The sequence below is a fragment of the Cynocephalus volans genome, chromosome 2 (genome assembly GCF_027409185.1).
Source record: "Cynocephalus volans isolate mCynVol1 chromosome 2, mCynVol1.pri, whole genome shotgun sequence".
NCBI classification, from domain to species: domain Eukaryota; kingdom Metazoa; phylum Chordata; class Mammalia; order Dermoptera; family Cynocephalidae; genus Cynocephalus; species Cynocephalus volans.
In genome coordinates this window covers 213,897,233-213,916,204 of record NC_084461.1, presented here as the reverse complement: position 1 = coordinate 213,916,204, position 18,972 = coordinate 213,897,233, and the positions used below count along the sequence as shown (strand labels likewise).

At 49.5% G+C, this 18,972-nt stretch overlaps 1 protein-coding gene across 1 annotated transcript in view; it reads right to left on the bottom strand.

The window, feature by feature from the left end:
* Nucleotides 1–484: 484 nt before the first annotated feature.
* PKD1L1 (polycystin 1 like 1, transient receptor potential channel interacting) overlaps nucleotides 485–18,972 on the bottom strand; it is a 128,105-nt gene continuing 109,617 nt past the window's right edge. The window contains exons 46-57 of the mRNA XM_063087766.1: nucleotides 18,751–18,861; nucleotides 13,778–13,886; nucleotides 13,130–13,213; nucleotides 12,367–12,539; nucleotides 11,113–11,347; nucleotides 10,776–10,880; nucleotides 10,377–10,517; nucleotides 5,513–5,647; nucleotides 3,429–3,659; nucleotides 1,732–1,893; nucleotides 646–816; nucleotides 485–490 (exon numbers count right to left, since the gene is read on the bottom strand). Of these exons, the coding sequence (XP_062943836.1) occupies nucleotides 485–490; nucleotides 646–816; nucleotides 1,732–1,893; nucleotides 3,429–3,659; nucleotides 5,513–5,647; nucleotides 10,377–10,517; nucleotides 10,776–10,880; nucleotides 11,113–11,347; nucleotides 12,367–12,539; nucleotides 13,130–13,213; nucleotides 13,778–13,886; nucleotides 18,751–18,861 (1,663 nt within the window). The remainder of the gene's footprint in view (nucleotides 491–645; nucleotides 817–1,731; nucleotides 1,894–3,428; nucleotides 3,660–5,512; nucleotides 5,648–10,376; nucleotides 10,518–10,775; nucleotides 10,881–11,112; nucleotides 11,348–12,366; nucleotides 12,540–13,129; nucleotides 13,214–13,777; nucleotides 13,887–18,750; nucleotides 18,862–18,972) is intronic.

Sequence of the window (18,972 nt, the reverse complement as noted above, 5' to 3'; positions counted from 1 at the left end):
AGCAAGTAGTGTGGCCCTGGGTCTGTGAGCCACCAGAGGTCCCCTCTCTGGGCTGCCACATCAGCAAACAGCTTCTTACAAAGGTGCCTTCCTGCGTGTTCCCTGCTTCAGGCCCATGTCCCTAGAACTCTGTGGCATTAGGGTTTGGGAAATTCCTTTAACTCTTTTTTGCTTTGTGATCTTTTCTCCCAAACCAGGGGTCTTCGGTTCACCCCTCCGGATATGTTGTCTGTCAGCCAAGAGCTCACAGCAGCCTTTTCCCCTTTGGTCTAAGAGTCACTGTAATGGGAGCTATGCTTGGGATTCGTGGTCACAATCTGGGCCATGAATATTTCTTAGCTTCTTGGAGGATGGAGTTTCTATTTCTGTTTCTCAGTTTCTTTGTTGACTCTGGTTGTAATCAGAAATGAGGGAGCAGATAGACACTTATGCCACAGCCTTAAATTGGAAGTCACGTCGCACGTTTTCATCATTGAGTGGTTCTTCAGTTCTGGCCAGAGCACACGTCACACAGTATCACCCTTAGAGAATATTTATGCAAATGGGCCTCAAGCTTTGGAACAGCAACTATTTCAAACCTCCGTCAGAACTCCAGAAACATTTGCCATAGAGAAAATTGACAAAAACAATTTTGCATGGTCTTACCTCAGTAGCCTGGTAACCAGAAGTGCCCACCAAGGGAGGGTCTTCTGCTCTTGCCTCCCCTATACTGCTGGATTGTTTTTCTAGAAGAGGGAGTTGTAAGCTGTCAGACAAACCATTAATCTTCATCAGAAGTTCATCTAACAGGTTTGCAAATTCATCCAGGTAGTATTTCTGAAGAGAAGAAAATTCGATTAGTAAATGCATTCAAGAGCCTGATTTTCATCTTTTCTCATTGTCTGAAGTGTTGAGGGACTGATTTTAGACTGCTCTGTGCTATGTTAGGAAACCTACTGGGCCCTGGAGCAGAAGACCTGGGTGCTGGATCTTTCTCCTGAGCCCTTCATTTATCATGTACATATAGAGATATGTGCATAAGTGTTATGGTCAGTAATGCCCACATAAAGGACTACTGAATGGATTTAAAGACAATAATACATGAGGAAGGACATGACAGACCATAAAGCCCTATAAAAACTGCAACAGCCTGATTACATATGCCTCTGGCTTCAGAGCTGCCCTAGTGATGCCTAAACGTCAGCCACAGAAGACAGCTGGTCATTCAGTGTGCAAACACCAGGCTTGCTCTGTGTGCATTCCCTTCTGGGGTGACAACCCTCAAACAATGAGCCTCAGGCTCCCTGGTTTGGGTAGAAGTTGGGTCTGGTAGCAGCTACCAAGAGCAAATGGCTAAATCTAAAGGGGACAGAGAACAGTGTGCATGTGTCCTGGGAAAAGCCACAGACTCCATCATTCCAGAGCTACAGGGTCATTACAGGGTATTTCAAAAAATTCATGAAAATATTCGTATTATATTTCAATACTATTTTTCTACAGACTTTTTGAAGTATGTCGTGTAAGGCTGTAGGGAGTTAATGTAGAAGAACACGCTTGGTAAACTGTGAAGTGCTTTAGAAGGTTTAGGGAAAATCCCTGAGTTCCACTGAAGTGGGAAACTAAATTTGTGGCTTTGCCGTGATATTTGGCACAGAATCATGACCGTGCTATGATCAGGAAAGGAAAATTCACAGTGAGACCATCCTCTGGAGCGTGCTGTGGTTCTCACTAATCCCAGATCCCACTGCTTACGTGATTCTCCACCACCTCAGCCTCCTCCAACCATGGCGTTTCCTGTCCCAGAAAAGCGAGGACCTTCCCCCACATGTAAGCCCTGACATCTTTAAGTCTCACAAGGGATTTACTGTGAAAAAGTTTTCTTCTTCGGGGAAAAGTCATGAGGGAACCTCTCAGCTATGGAAGAGAAAAGAAATAAAGACAAATTTCATGTTAGCAAATCAAAAAACATCTGTGCTAATTTGACAGGCAATGAAATAGAGATTACATCTGGATGCAGTGCCCAGGAAGGCTTCCTGAGGGGACTCCACGCTGCATGTTGTCTTACAGAATGAGGAGGACTTCCTGCCGCGGGGACATGGGGACTGTCCAGAGGGAAGGCATGCAGCAGGGCCAGCGTGTACCGCCGGCCAGCAGGCCCAGCCAGCACAGAGCAGGGGGCCCTGAGCCTTCAACAGGGACACACGCAGGGCTTCCTGCAGATGGAGGTGCTGGGCCACCCCTGAGATGGGGGCGCAGCAATCCTGGGGTGCACCTGAGAAGGGCTGGGCCGAGCAGGCGAGGGCTGTGGGCCTGACGACCCAGACAAAACAGGAAAATGGGAACAGCCAGAAAAGGGGCTCCCTCTTGCTCGCCTGAGACAAGAACTGTTTCCAAGGACCTCCTGAAACCCATCGGGAGTCCCCGCACGTCCTTCCTGCATCTCCTGCTTTGCACACATGTGCTTCTCTGACCAGGTTCAGAATGCAGGAATGCAGATAAGATGCTCTGTGAAGACACCGTCCTCTCACTGCATCTCAAGCACCGAACTGATGACAAGTCTGTCTCGGAGTCTTGGAAAGCAGTGACCTCTGTTTCCAAGCAGCTTATGACATGAACCGCTCCTTTCACCAGAACAAGCCCTCTTACCCTTCCCTCCACAAATGCATCCATGCTCACCACGGTGTGCATTCCAGATTATAATCCTATTTTCTGTTCCTGAATAAACCTAATATATTTGGAGATATTTTTCTCTAATGTATTTTTTCTAGGTTAACAGGGCTGAAGTGGGGCAGGGTTACCAGAATAAATACAGAACACCCAGTCACACTTTAATGTCAGATAAATAGCAAATCATTTTAGAACGAGCATAAGTATGTCTGAACTACTGTGGGGGGCATACTAATACTAAAAAAATTATTTATTATTCACTGAAATTTAACTGTGGTGTATTTTCGTTTGCTAAATCTGTTGGCCCTACAGGGGGACAGGAGGGTGGAGTCACAGGGGAGCCTCCTCCCGGGTGACATGGCTGCACTTGCCAGTGGCAGATCATCCGGGGATGAAATAGGGAGGCCCGCTCCTCACTTAGCCCCCAGCTCAGAGAACGTGTCCAGTGGAGGCTGGCTGATTGGAGTGAAACTTTCATAAGATGGAAAGATTGAGAGAAGGCAAGAGATACCCCTGCAGCAGCATGAGACTACATGGCGCTGGGGAGGAGGTGACATCCTGGGGTGGCTGCTGCCTTGCTGAACGGTTCTAGGCTAACCGAGAGTCAACCCGACTGTGCTCAGCCCCTGCCCAGGGCAGGTCGATGGCCCTCAGGGACTCCTTACTGCGAGATCTGGCCCATTCAGCCCAGAACTGTCCATGTGGACCAAAAGAAATTTCGCCCGACAGGAGATGAAACTTCTATAAACCTTGACTTCAAAGGCTGGGATGCAGTTACATACCATCTGAAAATACAGCGTGGCCATTACTAAAAAGAGGGCTCCACAGTAGCATGTCGTGGCCTGCTGGTCAGACTTGGAAAGGCTGAGGAATGAGTCTTGGTGGCTTCTTCCCAGAAAACGAAACAGCAGCACAGGGCAGGAACCAGCCAAGGAGCCAGATGGCCGAGCCTGGGTGCAGAGCATCAACCAGCACAGGTGGTAGTGGGCGGCCAGCATCAGGGCCCCCGCCAGCTGCGGGAGAGAAGCCATGAGCATGCACCTTGCCACTGCTTCTTAAGAGTGGGAGACTCACTGGGTGACTTCTAAATGCTTTAGAATAATGAAAATCTTGCAGAAGCAGTTTTTGGGGAGTGGGTCACGTCGTCCCGGTTTAAGGACCCTGCCCCTTCCCAGGCTTCTCCTCCCACCCGAGCCTCCATCCTCCCAACACCCACAGCTCCGCCAGCCCAGCTCTCTCTGCTCAGTGCCACCGTCCTGCCCTTGGCTATCTCCTGGGTAACACTCCTCTCTTGTCTGCCTTTGATGACCAGCGGCCTGGGCCCTGGCCAGCTAGCCCATGCTGCGGCTGGACTCCCCCTCCAGGAGGCCTGGTGGCCGTGAGGGGGTGGCTCTCTCATCATTGGGATGTCTCCAGCACCCAGCAAGGGGTGGGTCAGATAAACCACTTAGGGAGCATCAGGAAGGTCAGGTTTGAGTTAATTCAGTTCAGGTTAAGTTTCGTGTCCTGGTGGTTGTAACAGATTGAGAACTGACTTGGGATCTTAAGGGTTATATCACTCTATGTACTCAAATGAGCTCAGTGCCAATTAGCATTTTCTCAGCTGTGATAACAGTCAGCTGATGTCACAGGTCCACATGGGTCTGTGTTTTGGACCATGGACCAGCCACCAGAGGGCCCCCCCACACCTGCAACTGTGTTCATGCAGGGCCCTGCACCCAAACACATCCCCTCTAATACACTGGAGCCCATTTTAGTGTGATTTACTCTGCAAGTGGAATCGTACATCAGTGGAACTAGAAGAAAGCAAGCCTGGTCCCCAAGTCCACGTCGACAAATCTAGCTGTATGGTCTCCCTGGACTCCTTTTGCTCTCTATGCTCCATGCTTTCTGGACAGTTAAAATTCTGCTTCTTAATTTGGACAGGATCTATTTATATTGGGGTTTTTTTTTTTTTTTTTCCTCTCGTAAAAGCATTTTTGCATGTTACTAAATGGTCTGAATAATGACCAGTTGAAAAACTTGGTAAATTCCACACACATATAATCTCTAAGGCTCTAAAGACAGAAATAACCCTTCTGGGCACATCCCATCAATACGTTTTATGGAGGTGGAGTTTTAGTCACCACAGTGAGCTGAGGAGGGGGACAGCCAGGGTTTACATGTGGCATCCCTGACTGTGAGGTCTGCTCTCTGCTCCGGTTTGTTGAGCCTGTCCCTCCATGCTCAAGGCAAGCAGGATTTGTGACTGTGCTGCCCTTGGGTAGGGACCAGGTCAGAATCACCAGCACCCCAGGAACTTTGTCGGGGCTACAAGCTACACTCTGGACCTGCTGATTTGGGGCTTCGCCCTCTAGACCTGGACAGAAACCTGGCCACCCCCTGGTGTTAGAGCCAGGCATTCCTAGATTCCAGGCATTCGTGCAGGTAAGGAGCCAGGCACCTGACAGGCTACAAGGCAAGCCTCATCCACTCTCTTAGCCCTTGTTCCCTCTTCTAAAGGGAGCCATGTCTGCTCACAGCTTGGTTGTGATAATTAAGCAAGGTAATCAATGAGAGGCCCCACATGCCATTTCTTTTAGAAAAAGCTCAGTAGTTGATAATAACTACTTACATTAATAATAATAATAGGCTATGGGAAGGTATAACAAAGCAAGTGTTTAACGAATCATGGCTGCTGTTGTCATGACCAAACCTACCATATAACTATAGACACCAGTTATCTCAAACCACACCATAATGGACTAGCAGACTGGAATTCCAGATGGTGTTGTACCCTGAGAGAAGTTTGCCTTTCCCTTGAGAAAGGGCTGATGTGAGTATTGGCTTCTGGGGGAAGTAACTCGACAAAGGGGAGGATTCTTACCGCTGGTGCAAAGACCCTGCAGAGTGAGCGACACACCACGGCCGCGCAGGATGCCATTGCTTTCTGAATGCCAAGAAGGTAAAGGCACTTTAACACCAAGAGGGATGAGAGGATCCCCTGGAGCCAGCGCACCCTCTGAGATAAAAGAACAAAGCAGTTCAGTGTGTCGTGCCATCATAAGAAGGTGCACAGACATACTTACACCTGTAGGCCATGCACAAAGCATCTGTTGGATGGGATGGAGTTACACAGACCACGAATCTCCAGGGACATTAAGTGCAGGCATCTGCAGAGGAGGAGTCAGAACTGGGAGTAACGGCAGTTTATAACGCAGTTTCAGGAAGACCAGGACTCAGAGCCAGCCTTGCCGTTTCTATAAAGATCAGCACAGAGCAGGTCTAGCCGTTTCCCCCATCTGAGTCTATCTACTGTGCTGTAAGAAAATCACCACCACAGAGAGGGGACAAAAAATATTCAGTGCATGCTAATTCTCTCCCCCTCTTTATATGTGCAGAATATGTTACAGGTTACCAAGGCTTTTCATGCAGATTTTTAAAATTTGACCCCCATAGCAACTAGAAGCACCCCCATTTACAACTCTGGAGTCAAAGGCTCAGGTAAGCAAAGTGGTCAGACAAAAGCCACAGAGCTGGAGACACGGCAGACCCAGGGTCCACCCCAGCCTCCTGGACTCCACACCCCACACACTCGTCCCCTCCCCAGCAGGGGCTCACTGGGAAAATACTGTTGGGTGTATGAGCTCATCTACGCTCACCAAGACAACAAGTCGAAGAGAAAGAAATAAAAGCTGGATATTTTAAAATCATACATGGACAAAGGATCAAGGCTGTCTGTTTTGTTCCCTCGTTATTGGGACAAAGTCAGCCATAGCCCAGACAAGCTGTAAGTCGCTGTCACACTGCGGGTTCCCATCAGAGCAGGCAGGCCTGGCTGTGCACAGGGAAAATGGAATGAACACGGCTTTAGCCAGCGCCGACCAAGAGAAACACAGAGCAGAGCCACAGGTGGGGTTTCAAATTGTCTAGTAGTCCCATTTTAAAAAGTACAGTTAAACGGGGGAAATTTATTTTATAATTTATTTAACCTAGCATATCTAAAATACAGTTTCAATGTATAATCAACATAGCAATTATTGAGATATTTTACATTCTTAATATTCATACTCAGTTATGAAACCCACTATTTGACACTTGTAGCACATCTCAATTTGGACAGGACACATTTCAAGTTCTCACTAGCCACAGGTGGTTAGTGGCTACTGTACTGGACAGCGCAGCTGTAAGCTCCCTGTGACAGAGAGCAAAGGACCCCTTTCTTGCCTACATCTGATTTAAGGGATGCCATAAAGACTTCTTAGTTCTTGCCATTACATAACTTTCATTTATAGTACTTCCACCAAGCGGGAAGCTCTGTGCTTGAGGGATCTGCATGTATGTATGTGTAGGTACAATACACACACTCAACCTAGCAAACCTCAATTATGTAATCATGGCTCTGTCCCACCTTCTTAAGGCTGAAGAAGATTAAGTAAGTTGCCTAAAGGCACACGGCTAAGGAGGCGCTGGGACTGAGTGTAAGGCCTGCTGACCCTGAGGTCTGTGCCTTTCTATTTTTACATACTCCAGTCACAGCTCTTTCATCCTGGGTGTTATGTTCCATCACTAGGAAATCAGTCATTTTAGTCTTGAAGACATCTAATTCTTCCAACACCTGGGATGCAGCGGGGCCCTCCAGCTGTCCCTACAGGGATGAGTCTGACACGCTGGGAGGTACCCACAGAAGTGGAGTCTCGGAAGGAAAAGCCGCAGTGTGGGTGGAGGCCAAGGTGCCAGCACAGAGACGGACACACGAGGGCACCTCAGAGGGCACGTGTCCTGAGGGCCGGCCCTGATGCCCAACAGAGCAAAAGGACTAACTCCAGCACTCCTGGGCCAATACAGTGTGGACAGTGTCCTCTGAAGGCCCTTCAATTGTGCTAGAGCTCAGTGCTCAGGAACGTGGCTGTTCAGGGCCCCGAGCCCAGCAGCCAATTCCAGTGCTGCTCCTAGCGAGATGTGTGTGTCCTTGAGTATGTCGCTTGACCTTCCAGAGCACTGGTCTAGCCATTTGTAAAACGGGTGGGATACTGGTGCCTATTTTGCTAGATGGTTGTGTAGCTTAACACACACGTAGTTATGTGCAACTGAGACAGTGCCCAGCAGGAGTAAGCCTGAAGGCGTGTTTGCTCTTAGGAGCTAAGTGAGGAATTGGATATTGGCGTCTGGCCTCACCAGAACCCCCAGGAGAAGAGAAAATCTCCTGAGGCAAGTTTTTCTGGCAGGGGCCAGAAACATGCTCAGAAAAATAGGACATCAGTAGGAAAAAAAGGACAATTGAAAGGTGACCTCATGTCCCAAGGCCAGAAGTCAGGAGGGGCTGACTATTTACTGAGAGTCGCTAGACAATTGTGTTAGGCTGGATTCATGCTGGCCCTGATCATGATCCTTCTAGAAAATCTACTAGAAATTCTTGAAAAGAACATCTCACAAGGTGGTTCACTCTGCCCCCTTCCCAAGGCCCATGCCTGCTAGCAGATCAGGGTCAATCAGATGCTCCCATAGCCGTGCACTGAGAGAGAGAAAGCCAGCCACTACGTGGGAGCCTCTGGACACAGGCAAGGAAAAGCCGGGCCCCACCCGCACTGCAGCTGCCGGAGCTGTGCACGGCCATGCTTATGGGCAGCGGAGGCCACGATAAGCCAGTGCCCTGCCGATAGAAAGAAGCAGACTAGCACAGACATCTGGCAAAGAGAGACCAGGAGGCCTCCCATCCACCGCAGAGAGAAATGCCAGCACATTAAGCAGCCAGTCCCCGTCAGGCCCAGTGCTGGTGCTGGGGGAGCAGGAGTGAACAGAACAGATGAACTCGCCCTCCTGGGGCTTCCAGCCCCATGGGAGACAGACTTAAGGTAAGCCAGGTAAGTCTGTGCAAGGTAACTCCAGCAGACGTTGACAAGTCCTGCAGGACATGTCCCCAGACAGCCTTAGCCGAGCAGCTCTTCCCCGTTGCTCCCTTGTTCTCAGAATAACTGCAAAATGTGCTGAGAACGCAGCATGCTGAGACAGGGGGACAGTCCCAAATAGCCCAGGCTCTGGCCCCGTCCCCCTAGAACAGGATGCCCTACAACCCTTCAGCCCAGAGCATCATGTAGGCCCCAGTGCATAAAAACAGGTCCCTCGCTGCCATGCAAGTGGGGCATACACAGACCAGACTCCATCCGCCCTGGGCAGCTTTCCTGAACCCAGGGGGACTGGCTCACCATGAACCCTAGGCTCCCGCTGCCTGTCTATGAGCAATGACATTGCTTCACCTGACTTGTGTGAGTGTTCTGTCTCCTTGGACTCATGCAAGTCATAGAAACTGCAGCCCAAGCAGCAGTGGGTGGGAGGGTTTGGGCTCCTATTCCCGCTGGTTGGCACTGTGAGATCTGTGCTGTTCTCCATGCGGTGGGAGTCCTCCCTGGGACTCGTAGCAGGTGCACTGGGACCGTGCTTCACAGTGCCACAGGGATGAGGGACAGGAAGTCAGGCAGGGAGACCCAAGGAGGGGGAGACATTTAATAAAGACTGAAAGGAAGGGAGGGGTGTGCAGGTGGCTGCCTGGTCTGTGCCCAGCCTCAGGACCGTGAGTCCCTGTGACTGAGTGTGCAGCTTGGCTTCAGGCTCCACCCGTGCGCAGCTCCCTTCCAAGCCTGGGAGGACCCAGGGGTGTATTCATAAGGCTCTAGTTCTAGTAACACTTGCAAAGGAAGATATTTTGTATTCTTTTTCCTTGGGAGAAACTCCGTCCCTTGCTTGGGTGTGTTCAGAGCCTGCTTCATTCCCCTGGGCTGGTGGGTTTCTGTCGCTTGCAACAAAATGGTCTCCAGAGAGGAGACGGGACAACGCTCAGCCAGGAGAGGACTGGCATCTCGGGGGAGAAGGCTTGGGGACACTGGCCTCATCCACCGGGACTCCCTGCACAGCAGACGCGAGAGCAGGGCAGGGCCGGATCACAGAAGGGCTGGGGGAGGCTGACAGGAGACAGATGGGTCTAGATGATGAGGCCCGAGGCTGAGGGAGAACTCCAAGCTACGGGGTGGCCCTGGGGCCCTGACCGCCCTCAAGTTGGTGGGAAAGTGAGGTCCAGCGAGGTCTGGGGGGAGGGTTAGCAGTCAGGAAGCAGGGCAAGAAAGCTGAGGACGTGGGCTCAGCTTCCACACATCACTGCAGTACGGCTGTTGTGGGACTCCACCCGTCCCAGAGGACCCCTCCCCAGGCTCACCAAAGCCCATCTGCACATGTATGCCTGGTCCTCCTGCCCATCCTTGTAGAAAGGGCCACCTGGGGGAACGGGAGTGAGGGGACTATGAAGCCAGGCTTCACCCCATCGGTGGACCTCGGCCTTTCCCTGAGCCTCAGTGTCTTCACTTGTGACAAGTGGCTAACATTGCCTGCGTCAAGGACTGTCACCAGGAGGAACAAAGAAAACAGACATGATGTGTCTAAGGTCTGCGCTAGCCTCCTTCCTTAATGCTGCATTGATACCTGTTCTCTCTGCCACTTGGGGTCCCACAGAGTCCCTGGAGGGATCCCTGGCTCTGGAGTTCTAATCCATGGGCCCCCAGCTTGCAACACGTGTCCTGAGTTCTCCAGGCCATGCACTGTCCTGAACCCCACCATGCATGAGCTCAGAGCATGCAGAGCTCAGTAGGAAACAAACCAGCATCTCGCACATTCTAGAACATGTGTGACCTCTGCCTTTTGGACAGCACCACAGTCATGGCCCCTACTGTGCGGCCCCCTACTGTGGCTCCCTGCCATACCTGATTCCATGATGCCATAAGGCTGAGGTCCATAAACACATGAGACAGTCCTCTGTGGAACTGGTCGACAACATCCACAGCAAGAGTGGCCAGGTGGCCGGAGGCTGCGTGGTGGGCGAGGCTCACTCCAGCCACCGACAGCTGCAACACAAAGAACGGGCCACTCAGACCCGTTTCTGCGGAGGGGCTGACCTGCCATCCCACATGACTTGGGCTGCAATTAACTGTAAAACCCCTAAACAGACACTTGATCTCAAATGCTATTTGGCATTAATTCTACAAAGAGAGAAAATAGCAGTAATGTTGGAAGTAGCTGGTGCATAATCAATTTCCTGTTGAAAATTTCTTTTCCAGGTAAATACACTTTATTGTTATTAATTTTCACAAAGAAAATGCTACCTCCAGCCAATTTCTCGGTTTTCGCCAATAGCTCAGCACACCCTTCTCGATCATCTGGTAGAGCTGAAAACACAGGTGAAGCAGGCTGAGCACCAGGAGGACCAGCTGACAGCGAGTGCAAGCAAATGAGACAGACAAGAACATCAGTGAAACGTTGGTTTGCCCACTGCAGGTCTTTGTCATCTTGTGTCCCAAGGCCTAGTGTGACACCTGCTGTGTGATGGGGACACGACCAGGTGAGGGTGCGGAGTGGGCAAGTGGGTGGGGACAAGTCCTGTCTGGTGGAGGTGCCCAGCCCAGGCGAAGCCCTCTCTCCTGTGCTCCTCCCAGAACTCACCTCGGGAAGGACGAGGTGGTACCGCCAGGCTGCGTGGCTGCGGAAGATGCTGAATGACTCCACCAGAGACGAGGGGACGAGACCCCCCGTGGGGACAATCTCCACACTCAAGGACACGCTCGTGAAGAGGCGGGTGGGAGCGTTATAGAGGCTGAAGTGCACAGACACGGCCCTGGTGCTGCAGTCAATCCACTTGCTGGCCCTGAGGCCGGTCAAGGCCATGTGGGCTTCGGTCCTGAAAAGCAGCCCGGGTTGCGGGGAGGGGAAGGTTTGAGGTGCACAGAAGCATCCAGCAGGCCCACACCAGGACACCTCATGCAAGCCCTCACAAGGATGAACACCGCCTGGGCTTCTAAGGGCCAGACAGATGGTCTCTGCATCTTAGGGGCTCCTCTGTGGCCGGCCGTCTCTCTCCCTGCCCCACCCTGTTCCCTGCTGCAGCCCAGGGGGCCCCCAGGCAGGAGGGCATCCTGGAGAAAGGTGGCCTTCCCCTTCCCACCCATACAATGTGAGGGCGACATGCCCCATACCTCTCCCATGGACTCTAGATGTTCATTTTTCTCTTTCTGCAATGGACCCTATCATTGGGGGAAACTACTTTTCACTGATATGTACTTAGCAATGAGTAAAACATTTCCTCGTTTTTGTTTTTTTTTAGTATTCCTCAAAGGCACACATTACTGTAACTGTGTCCAAGACCACTGGTGTTACCACCGATGTTAGCCCAGCCCCAGCCCAGGGAAGCAGGCGTGGGGTGGCGGCTGTGGGGCAGTGTACCCTGGCTGGACAGGGCGGGCTGCCTGACAGCGGGCCTGGCCGCAATGCGGGATCACATTTGTTACGTGCTGAAATGCCCAGTCTTCATCTGCACGAGGCAGGCAAAGCAGTGCCAGGCCTACTCCACAGAGTTGGGAGGGGATTAAAGGAGACCACATAAACACCCTGCTCAGCAGAAATCAGCACAGGACAAATGTCCATTATGTTCCATGACCTCCAGCTGTTCTAGCAACAGCTCTGCTCTCTGCCACACACTTGGAGTCTGATGGCCTGAGTGTGGGTGTGTCACAACCTAATGTGTGACTCTTTCATCATTTCACAACAAGGACAAGTCTTGCACCAGCCCCTGGTTGTGGTGGGCCACCTCTCACACCCAGTGGGAACTGCACCTGCTGCAGACATGCCACTTCCAGCGATGCCCATGCTGGGCAGTGACCAGCACGCTCGTGTGAGTGCTGGCTTCTGAATCACACTGACCTTGTTCTGCCCAGGCTAAGCACACAATCTCCCCTTGCCCTGCAGCCCCCTAGACCACTCGGGGTCATGTTTTGGTTCTCTGTGTCTATCATGTAGGGGTTCTCAGGGCCTCCAACTTCGGGGCTACGTGTGGAAAGAGGGTCTTCGATGGACGCTGAAAATGGCCTGGGAGGCTGTAGAAAAAAACCACCAGTCAGAAGCAGCAGCAGATGCCTGTTCCCAAGACCATCCTGCACTCTGTCCTGCAATGTGGCACTCTGCCCCCCTCCAAGGGCTCTCTGCAACTCATCTAGATTCTTCCAAGCTATGGCTTGAGTGAGGGGATCAGGGCACCACCCACTGAGGGCTGGCACCTGAGACACCTGCCAGTCTAGGGCTTGAACAATTTGCAGGTTTTCCCATCACAGGATGATACAAGTAAAGTGCCCATCTCTGTTCACCCCTCTCCATTAGAAAAGGATATGTAATATTCCATTTTTAGATTTGTGCATTAATAATCCTGGTTTTGCCTAGAATGCCAGGTCTGTAAGGGAAAACAGTGAATCGAGCCAACCTGCAGCAGAATGCCAAGAACTCAAAGAGGCGTCTGGAAAGTCTGGCAAGGGGAGAAGAAAGCGGGGCAGAGGCTCATGCTCCCCCCATTTCACGCCCTGACAATTTCACACTACCAGCCGAACTCCCAGAGAAGTTAAGATGACCTACCAGTTTCCCACCAGAGTTTTCTACTTCATTTTTAGTAGCAAAAAGAAAGAGAGCATCTTACCTTGCATGAACTGCCAGGAGAGACTTTTAGCTGCTTGATTACTGCACTGCCTATTAGGTAGCATTTTCCTCCAAGAGCTCCAGGCTAAAAGAAGAGATTACGAGGACAAAGATATTTTATCCTTTTTAAAGGGGGAAATAAAAAGTGAGCAAGGAGTGGGTTTGTACAAAATGCATATTCGCTTTTTCTTCAGAACTTGGGAGCAGCCTTGCCTCCTTCTGGAAACTCCCTTGAAGCTCCCATCTTAGCTGTTTGCTCCTCCTCTGTTCTGGGTGCTCCTTGGGTCCCCTTGTCATGGTATTTCGCACACTGAACTGGAATCTTCTGGGCACTCTCCTGCACCCCCTCAGCCCGCGGGCTCCTGTGGATCTGCCATCCCCCTCCTGTCTAGCCAGGGCTTGGGAAGTGTAGGGATCCGGAAAGTCAATGTAGCCGAGGAGGGTGTGAAGGGGGTGTGGGTTATGGGCAGGAAAGCAGTGGACGCTCTGTTGCCCAGGGTCCCCACGGTGGAGAGCTGCTGGCCTCGTAGCCTCTGCGGTCATTCAGGAACCTGCACACCGCTGGCATTCATGAATTTCTGATGGTTTCACCCAGTGTAATGTGGCTTTTCCAAGGTGACCTACTGCACAAAGGAAACAGAAAGCCCACCTGAGCCATCGAGGAGCCCTGCGGGTACAGGCCATCCAGCAGCGTGGTCAGGCTCCACTGCCACCAGTCATCGGTGCTTCTCAGGCCACCTAGGGGGTTTCTGGCATTTCTCCATGAAAGGACAAAAACAAAAAGTTGTTCCTGCATCAAAAGTGAGATTAGAAGTGTTTTTTCTTGCCGATTTTTCTCCCATTCCGATTTCAGGTGCTCTGTAGGATCTTACCCAACGCCACCTGCAGCAGGAGGCACAGAGCCCTGGAACCCACTTTGCTCCTCAGCAGCAGGAGAGGAGAGAGAACAGTGGACAGTCACCTGTTCACTCACTCACTTGATCACTCGAGAAATTCTACTGCACAAGGCCGAGTGCCCGGCGCTCTTCTAGGCGCTAGAACAGAAAGTCAAATCCCTGCCCCAGATGGGAAACAATTGAATAAGATACATTAGGAAAACATATACTACGTCAGTGATAAATGTTAAGGAGAAAAAAACAAGCAGAAAAGACAGACTGGAAGTGGTGGGATGGGAGGTAGAGATTTTAATTCCAGAGGCCATTGAAAACTTCAGTGCAAGGGGTCGTGTCAAAGAAGGTCTGGCCGATGGGGAAGGAGCCACGTGATCCTCTGAGGGAGGGCGTTCCAGGCAGAGGGACGGCAAGGGCACCCACATGCCCGGAAGGGTAGGAAGAGTGTGGAAGCTGGCCAGGCTGGTGCAGGAGATGGCGCCGAGCCACACAGGCCGGGACACAGTCCTTCCCTTTCTCCGCACTGAGTGCCCGCCAGGCATGGCATTCAACCAGCCTGTGTGGCTGGGAGCCTCAGAGGAAAAGGCACAGGTGAGGTGCAATATCAGCACATAGTAGGAGGTCAACAAACCTAGTCTGTTTTCTTTCCAATTAGCTGCTCTGTTGCACTGATTAGATATCTGCTTCACTTTTCCACCAAGGAAATGACTTATGGGAGTGCTGAAATAATTTCAAGCTGACCAAATGGATCATTTTCAGCTTGCTCAGATGATGCGACGAGGCCATGTGCACAGGCTACCTGCACAGGGTGGCACTGGGTGCGTGCATCTAGCCTGGGTGATGGCCAAGGGGAAAAAGAAAAAACTACTGTGTTGTCTCACAGAAGGCAGAGTGCCTGTCGCTGAACCCTGACAAACTTTCCCACGTGTGGCGTCCCATGAAGGGCCGCTGCACAAAGGCAAGGACGGTGCACTCCTCAACTCCCTGCAGCATGAGCAGAAATGGGTTTGAGGTGCTGTGTCATCCAGGCATCTCTCCAAGGAAAGGGGAGACCAAAATACTTCTCAGGGAAGGTGATTTTGTAGAAAAGTGAAAGGAAGTTAAGAAAAGATAAGTCATCCAATACACACAATTTTAATTGTCCTGCCTGTCCCAGAAAGCAATCCAAGAACAGACTGACTACGAGTTCTTCAAATGATGACTGTGGCTCTGATAAGCTGGCTGTGAGAGCAAGCTGGGCTGAGGACAGTGGGGTGCCAGAGCCGGCTCTCACCTGCTCCAGAGCCACTGTGTGCGTCTCTTCCCAACACCACGTTTAGCCATGTCACACTGGCAGTGTGACACAGACCACGGTGGGAGCATTCACAGCATGGAAATTGGCAGGGCAGATGCTATAAATCTGCAATTTTGTTCTCCAGACAGCCAGTTGTTAACTGTTTTCTAGCACACCACTGAGACTGTGTTCTCAGGCAAGGATGTGGAGCAGAGATTCCATTAATTAAGGGCAGACTTGAGAGATAATTCAGAAAAAGTGTTTCAAAAGGGTCATGACAAAAATTGGACAATATAAAAGGAAAAGAAATCAAGGACAAAGAAATGTCATTATTGTATAAGTTAATAGAGATACACAAATAGCCTCAACCAACAATTTAGGCATCAACAATTTCCATAGCATGTGTGAATAAAAGTCTAGGGAACTAACTTATCTGACTGGTTTATTTCCTTTTGTTACAGAGCGATTATCTCCCATCCATTCAAGTATCTGATCTTCATTCGTTTATACATTCTTAGACGCTAATCTATGCAGGCCTTTTACTGGGTGCTTGTTCCCAACTCTCTGCACTTCTCTAAAACCCTGTCAAGCCACGTATCAAATGCAGAGCAAGTTGGAGACCTGCTGAAGCATCTAGAGGGTGAGATGAAGAACAGAAAGGCTCCAGGAAAGCAGAATACATAAGGAGACAGACACAGAGTCCTAAAGGAAGCAGGCATAGCTCTACAAGTGTTCACAGCATCAGAGGAAGGGAAGGACCGAGGAGCAAAGAGAGCACGGAGAAAGGCAACGAGAGGGAGGGGAAGCGAGAGGAAGAGGAAAAGGCTGGTGGTTAATCTTCAACCGAGAACGTGTTAATCATCTGCCCTGGGAAGCAAGACTCGTGGACAGACAAACCAATTGTACATTCACAGACTAAGATGCTCCATATTCTATGTTTTTACAAAATAAAGTACTGTAGATGTTATAGCCACGTTGAGTTTGCGTAACTTTCAGGGAAATGTTATCACTTCTTGATGCCTGCTCGCTATCAGGATAACATTAAAGAAACTAAGTCAAGAGGAACCTGAAAGTGAGCCAGAGCCAAAATGTCCCATGCCCGACCATACACCTCTGGGCCTCACTGCTGGCACACTCAGAGGCAGGTAGTGAACCAAGCAGCCCAAGAATATTCTGGTCCTGTATGGATTAATTACAGCCATTAAATAAAATAGGCCCGCAAAGCTAGCTAAACAATACAAAAGATTAAATCGGCAGTTATTTTCCATTCATGGCGCTTGGGTAGAATGCTTATTTCATTTATTGGTGGTTTATTTTTGTTTTGTTTTGCTTGGAATTTCATGAGGATTTTATTGAGTTCAGAAACACTTTAAATATGACTTAAATATGACAGAATCCAGGAGCCCAACTCCCTCACTTTGCAGATGAAGGTAGTAAGGCCCAGAGTCCAAGGACGCTCCGAGTCACCTGGAAAGCCAGTGAAAACTAGAAGCCCTGTCCTGAATTCGATGTAATCCATTTTCCCTTCTGGGCCTCAATTCCTCTCTCTGGAATGCTGGCAAATGCCAAACCCTCAGGAGTTGTTGACGTTTCAGGATTGGGTACCTAGAGAAGGAGAGAGTGGTCGGGGGCCGGGAGGGCGGATAAGCTGGAGAGTGTCCACTTTAAACATTCCATTACAAAGCAGGACACATAAATATCCCTGCCTAGTGGCAAAGTGTCCAGGGGCAGTGAGGTTTTGCACCTTTGTGGGAAACATAAGGTCTCTGCAAACCCATAGGGAGCCAACATCTCAGCGGCTATCTAAGCACATGAAGTCTCATGTGCACAGGAGATACCTCACAAATATTATCTCAGCTGCAATACTTCTGATATGAATATCAACAGACAAAAATCTGTATGACAAATATGTCTAATAATGCTATCTTTTGAAATATGAGATAAGAAATAAACTATTAAAAGCCAGAAGTTTTACATGTTTAGATTTCCTTTTCCAGAGAGTGGCCCAAATTGTCACTTCGTTTTGCACACAACGCCATCTGCTGGCACAAGCTGCACCTGCACGGATGGGAGAGCTGAGAAAGCTGGTCATTAATGGAAATAACTGTGGGCTTTGCAAATGGGAGGCAGAAAATACCACTCAGTTTTACGATTAGAATGCTTGGCAGTAAAATCTGGATTACTGAGCTATGGAGAGTCTAGACTCATTAAACCGGGACTTCGATTTCCAGGTCTTCTTATCTTGTTAGTGGGTAATATCTGGTTAGGGGAACAACGTATGCTACTATTATCTGGCTGGTATTAATACCCCTCTCTCTTGCAAAAGATAAAACTTAATATGTTCTGAAATAATAGATAAAATTAAGTGGATTTTCCAGCCACTCACACTGTCCAAAAAAAAAAAAAATTACATCAAATTGAATTACTTTTTCAAAGGCGACACATTCATAGAAACGCTGCAGGAATGTTTTTAAACATTCTCCCGAGCAACAGAAAGTCAACCCTGGAACACGCAGAATTATTTTCTCTCCCGCCACTGAAACCATAGTGAAGAACCAGTGTTAATTCATATCACACATTTCAGAATTTAAAGACAAACTGTCTTGAAAGAGCTATCCAACTATTTGGGGCAGAAGAAAATAAAGTCTGACCATGGATTTAAGAACAGCTTTCAATAGAAAAAGAATGCTACATTCAATGTACATGTTGATTACAATACACATCCCAATTTCAGAGACCTTGAAACATGGAAAAGAAATACAGCCAGATAAAATGCAATCACTGCTTGCCTCTGCCTGGAGGCACCATGAACATTTTTCTGCTTTATATTTTTCAGTTCCTCCCTGTTTACCTAGGATGAACATCTACTACTTTTAAAAGTAGGAAGAAGCAAATGAACACATGAGAAATGGTATAGAGAACTTGAGGGGTATTACGAACTGTTTGAAACTGGTGTCGTTTATTATGAATTGCAACAAAGCCTTTGACTGAAGAACTCAAATGTCTTCACCGAAAAAGAAACTACTAGACACTGCTTTGGCACAGATCTTAAAGTGCCTTGAAATATCCTTGTTTCACTATTTACCCAAAACAAGATGCTAAGAATGTGCCCAAAGTCTGCGAATGGAGGCCTCTTAGTAAGACTGGGGAAATAACATCCCCGAGACAATTTGACAACTTTTCCTGTGTTTCGTATGTGGGACTGTGGCAAGGACCCTCCTTGGGCCTCAATCATGCACAGGAAAAACGGACCGAGGGAGTGGATGAGGTGGCGTGTAGGGCCACTCCCCTGCCACACTCTGTCTGTACTAGAAGACAGAGACGTGACCTGGCTTGCTCAGGGTAACAAAGTTATGCGCACCCACCTAGAACCCTGAGCTCTGGGCTTCTCCTTGGGCACATGCTGGCCATGAACTAGTGCAAAGGCCCAGATCTAGAGGAGTTCCCCAGCCTTCCTACCTTATAAATTCCTTCCGGATAGCTTGATTGAGAGAATGTTCATCCTGGGAGAATTTCCCATATATCATGAACAAAAGCAGGAGCAGCATGAGGGTGTACGTGGTGATGTCTCTATAAGAAGAAATGTTGAAGTTAGAATCCTCACGGACCCCGAGTGTACATATCCAGGTGTTTCATGTGACAAAACGTTTGTAATGGAACCAGGCTTTTCAGTCCCAAGGA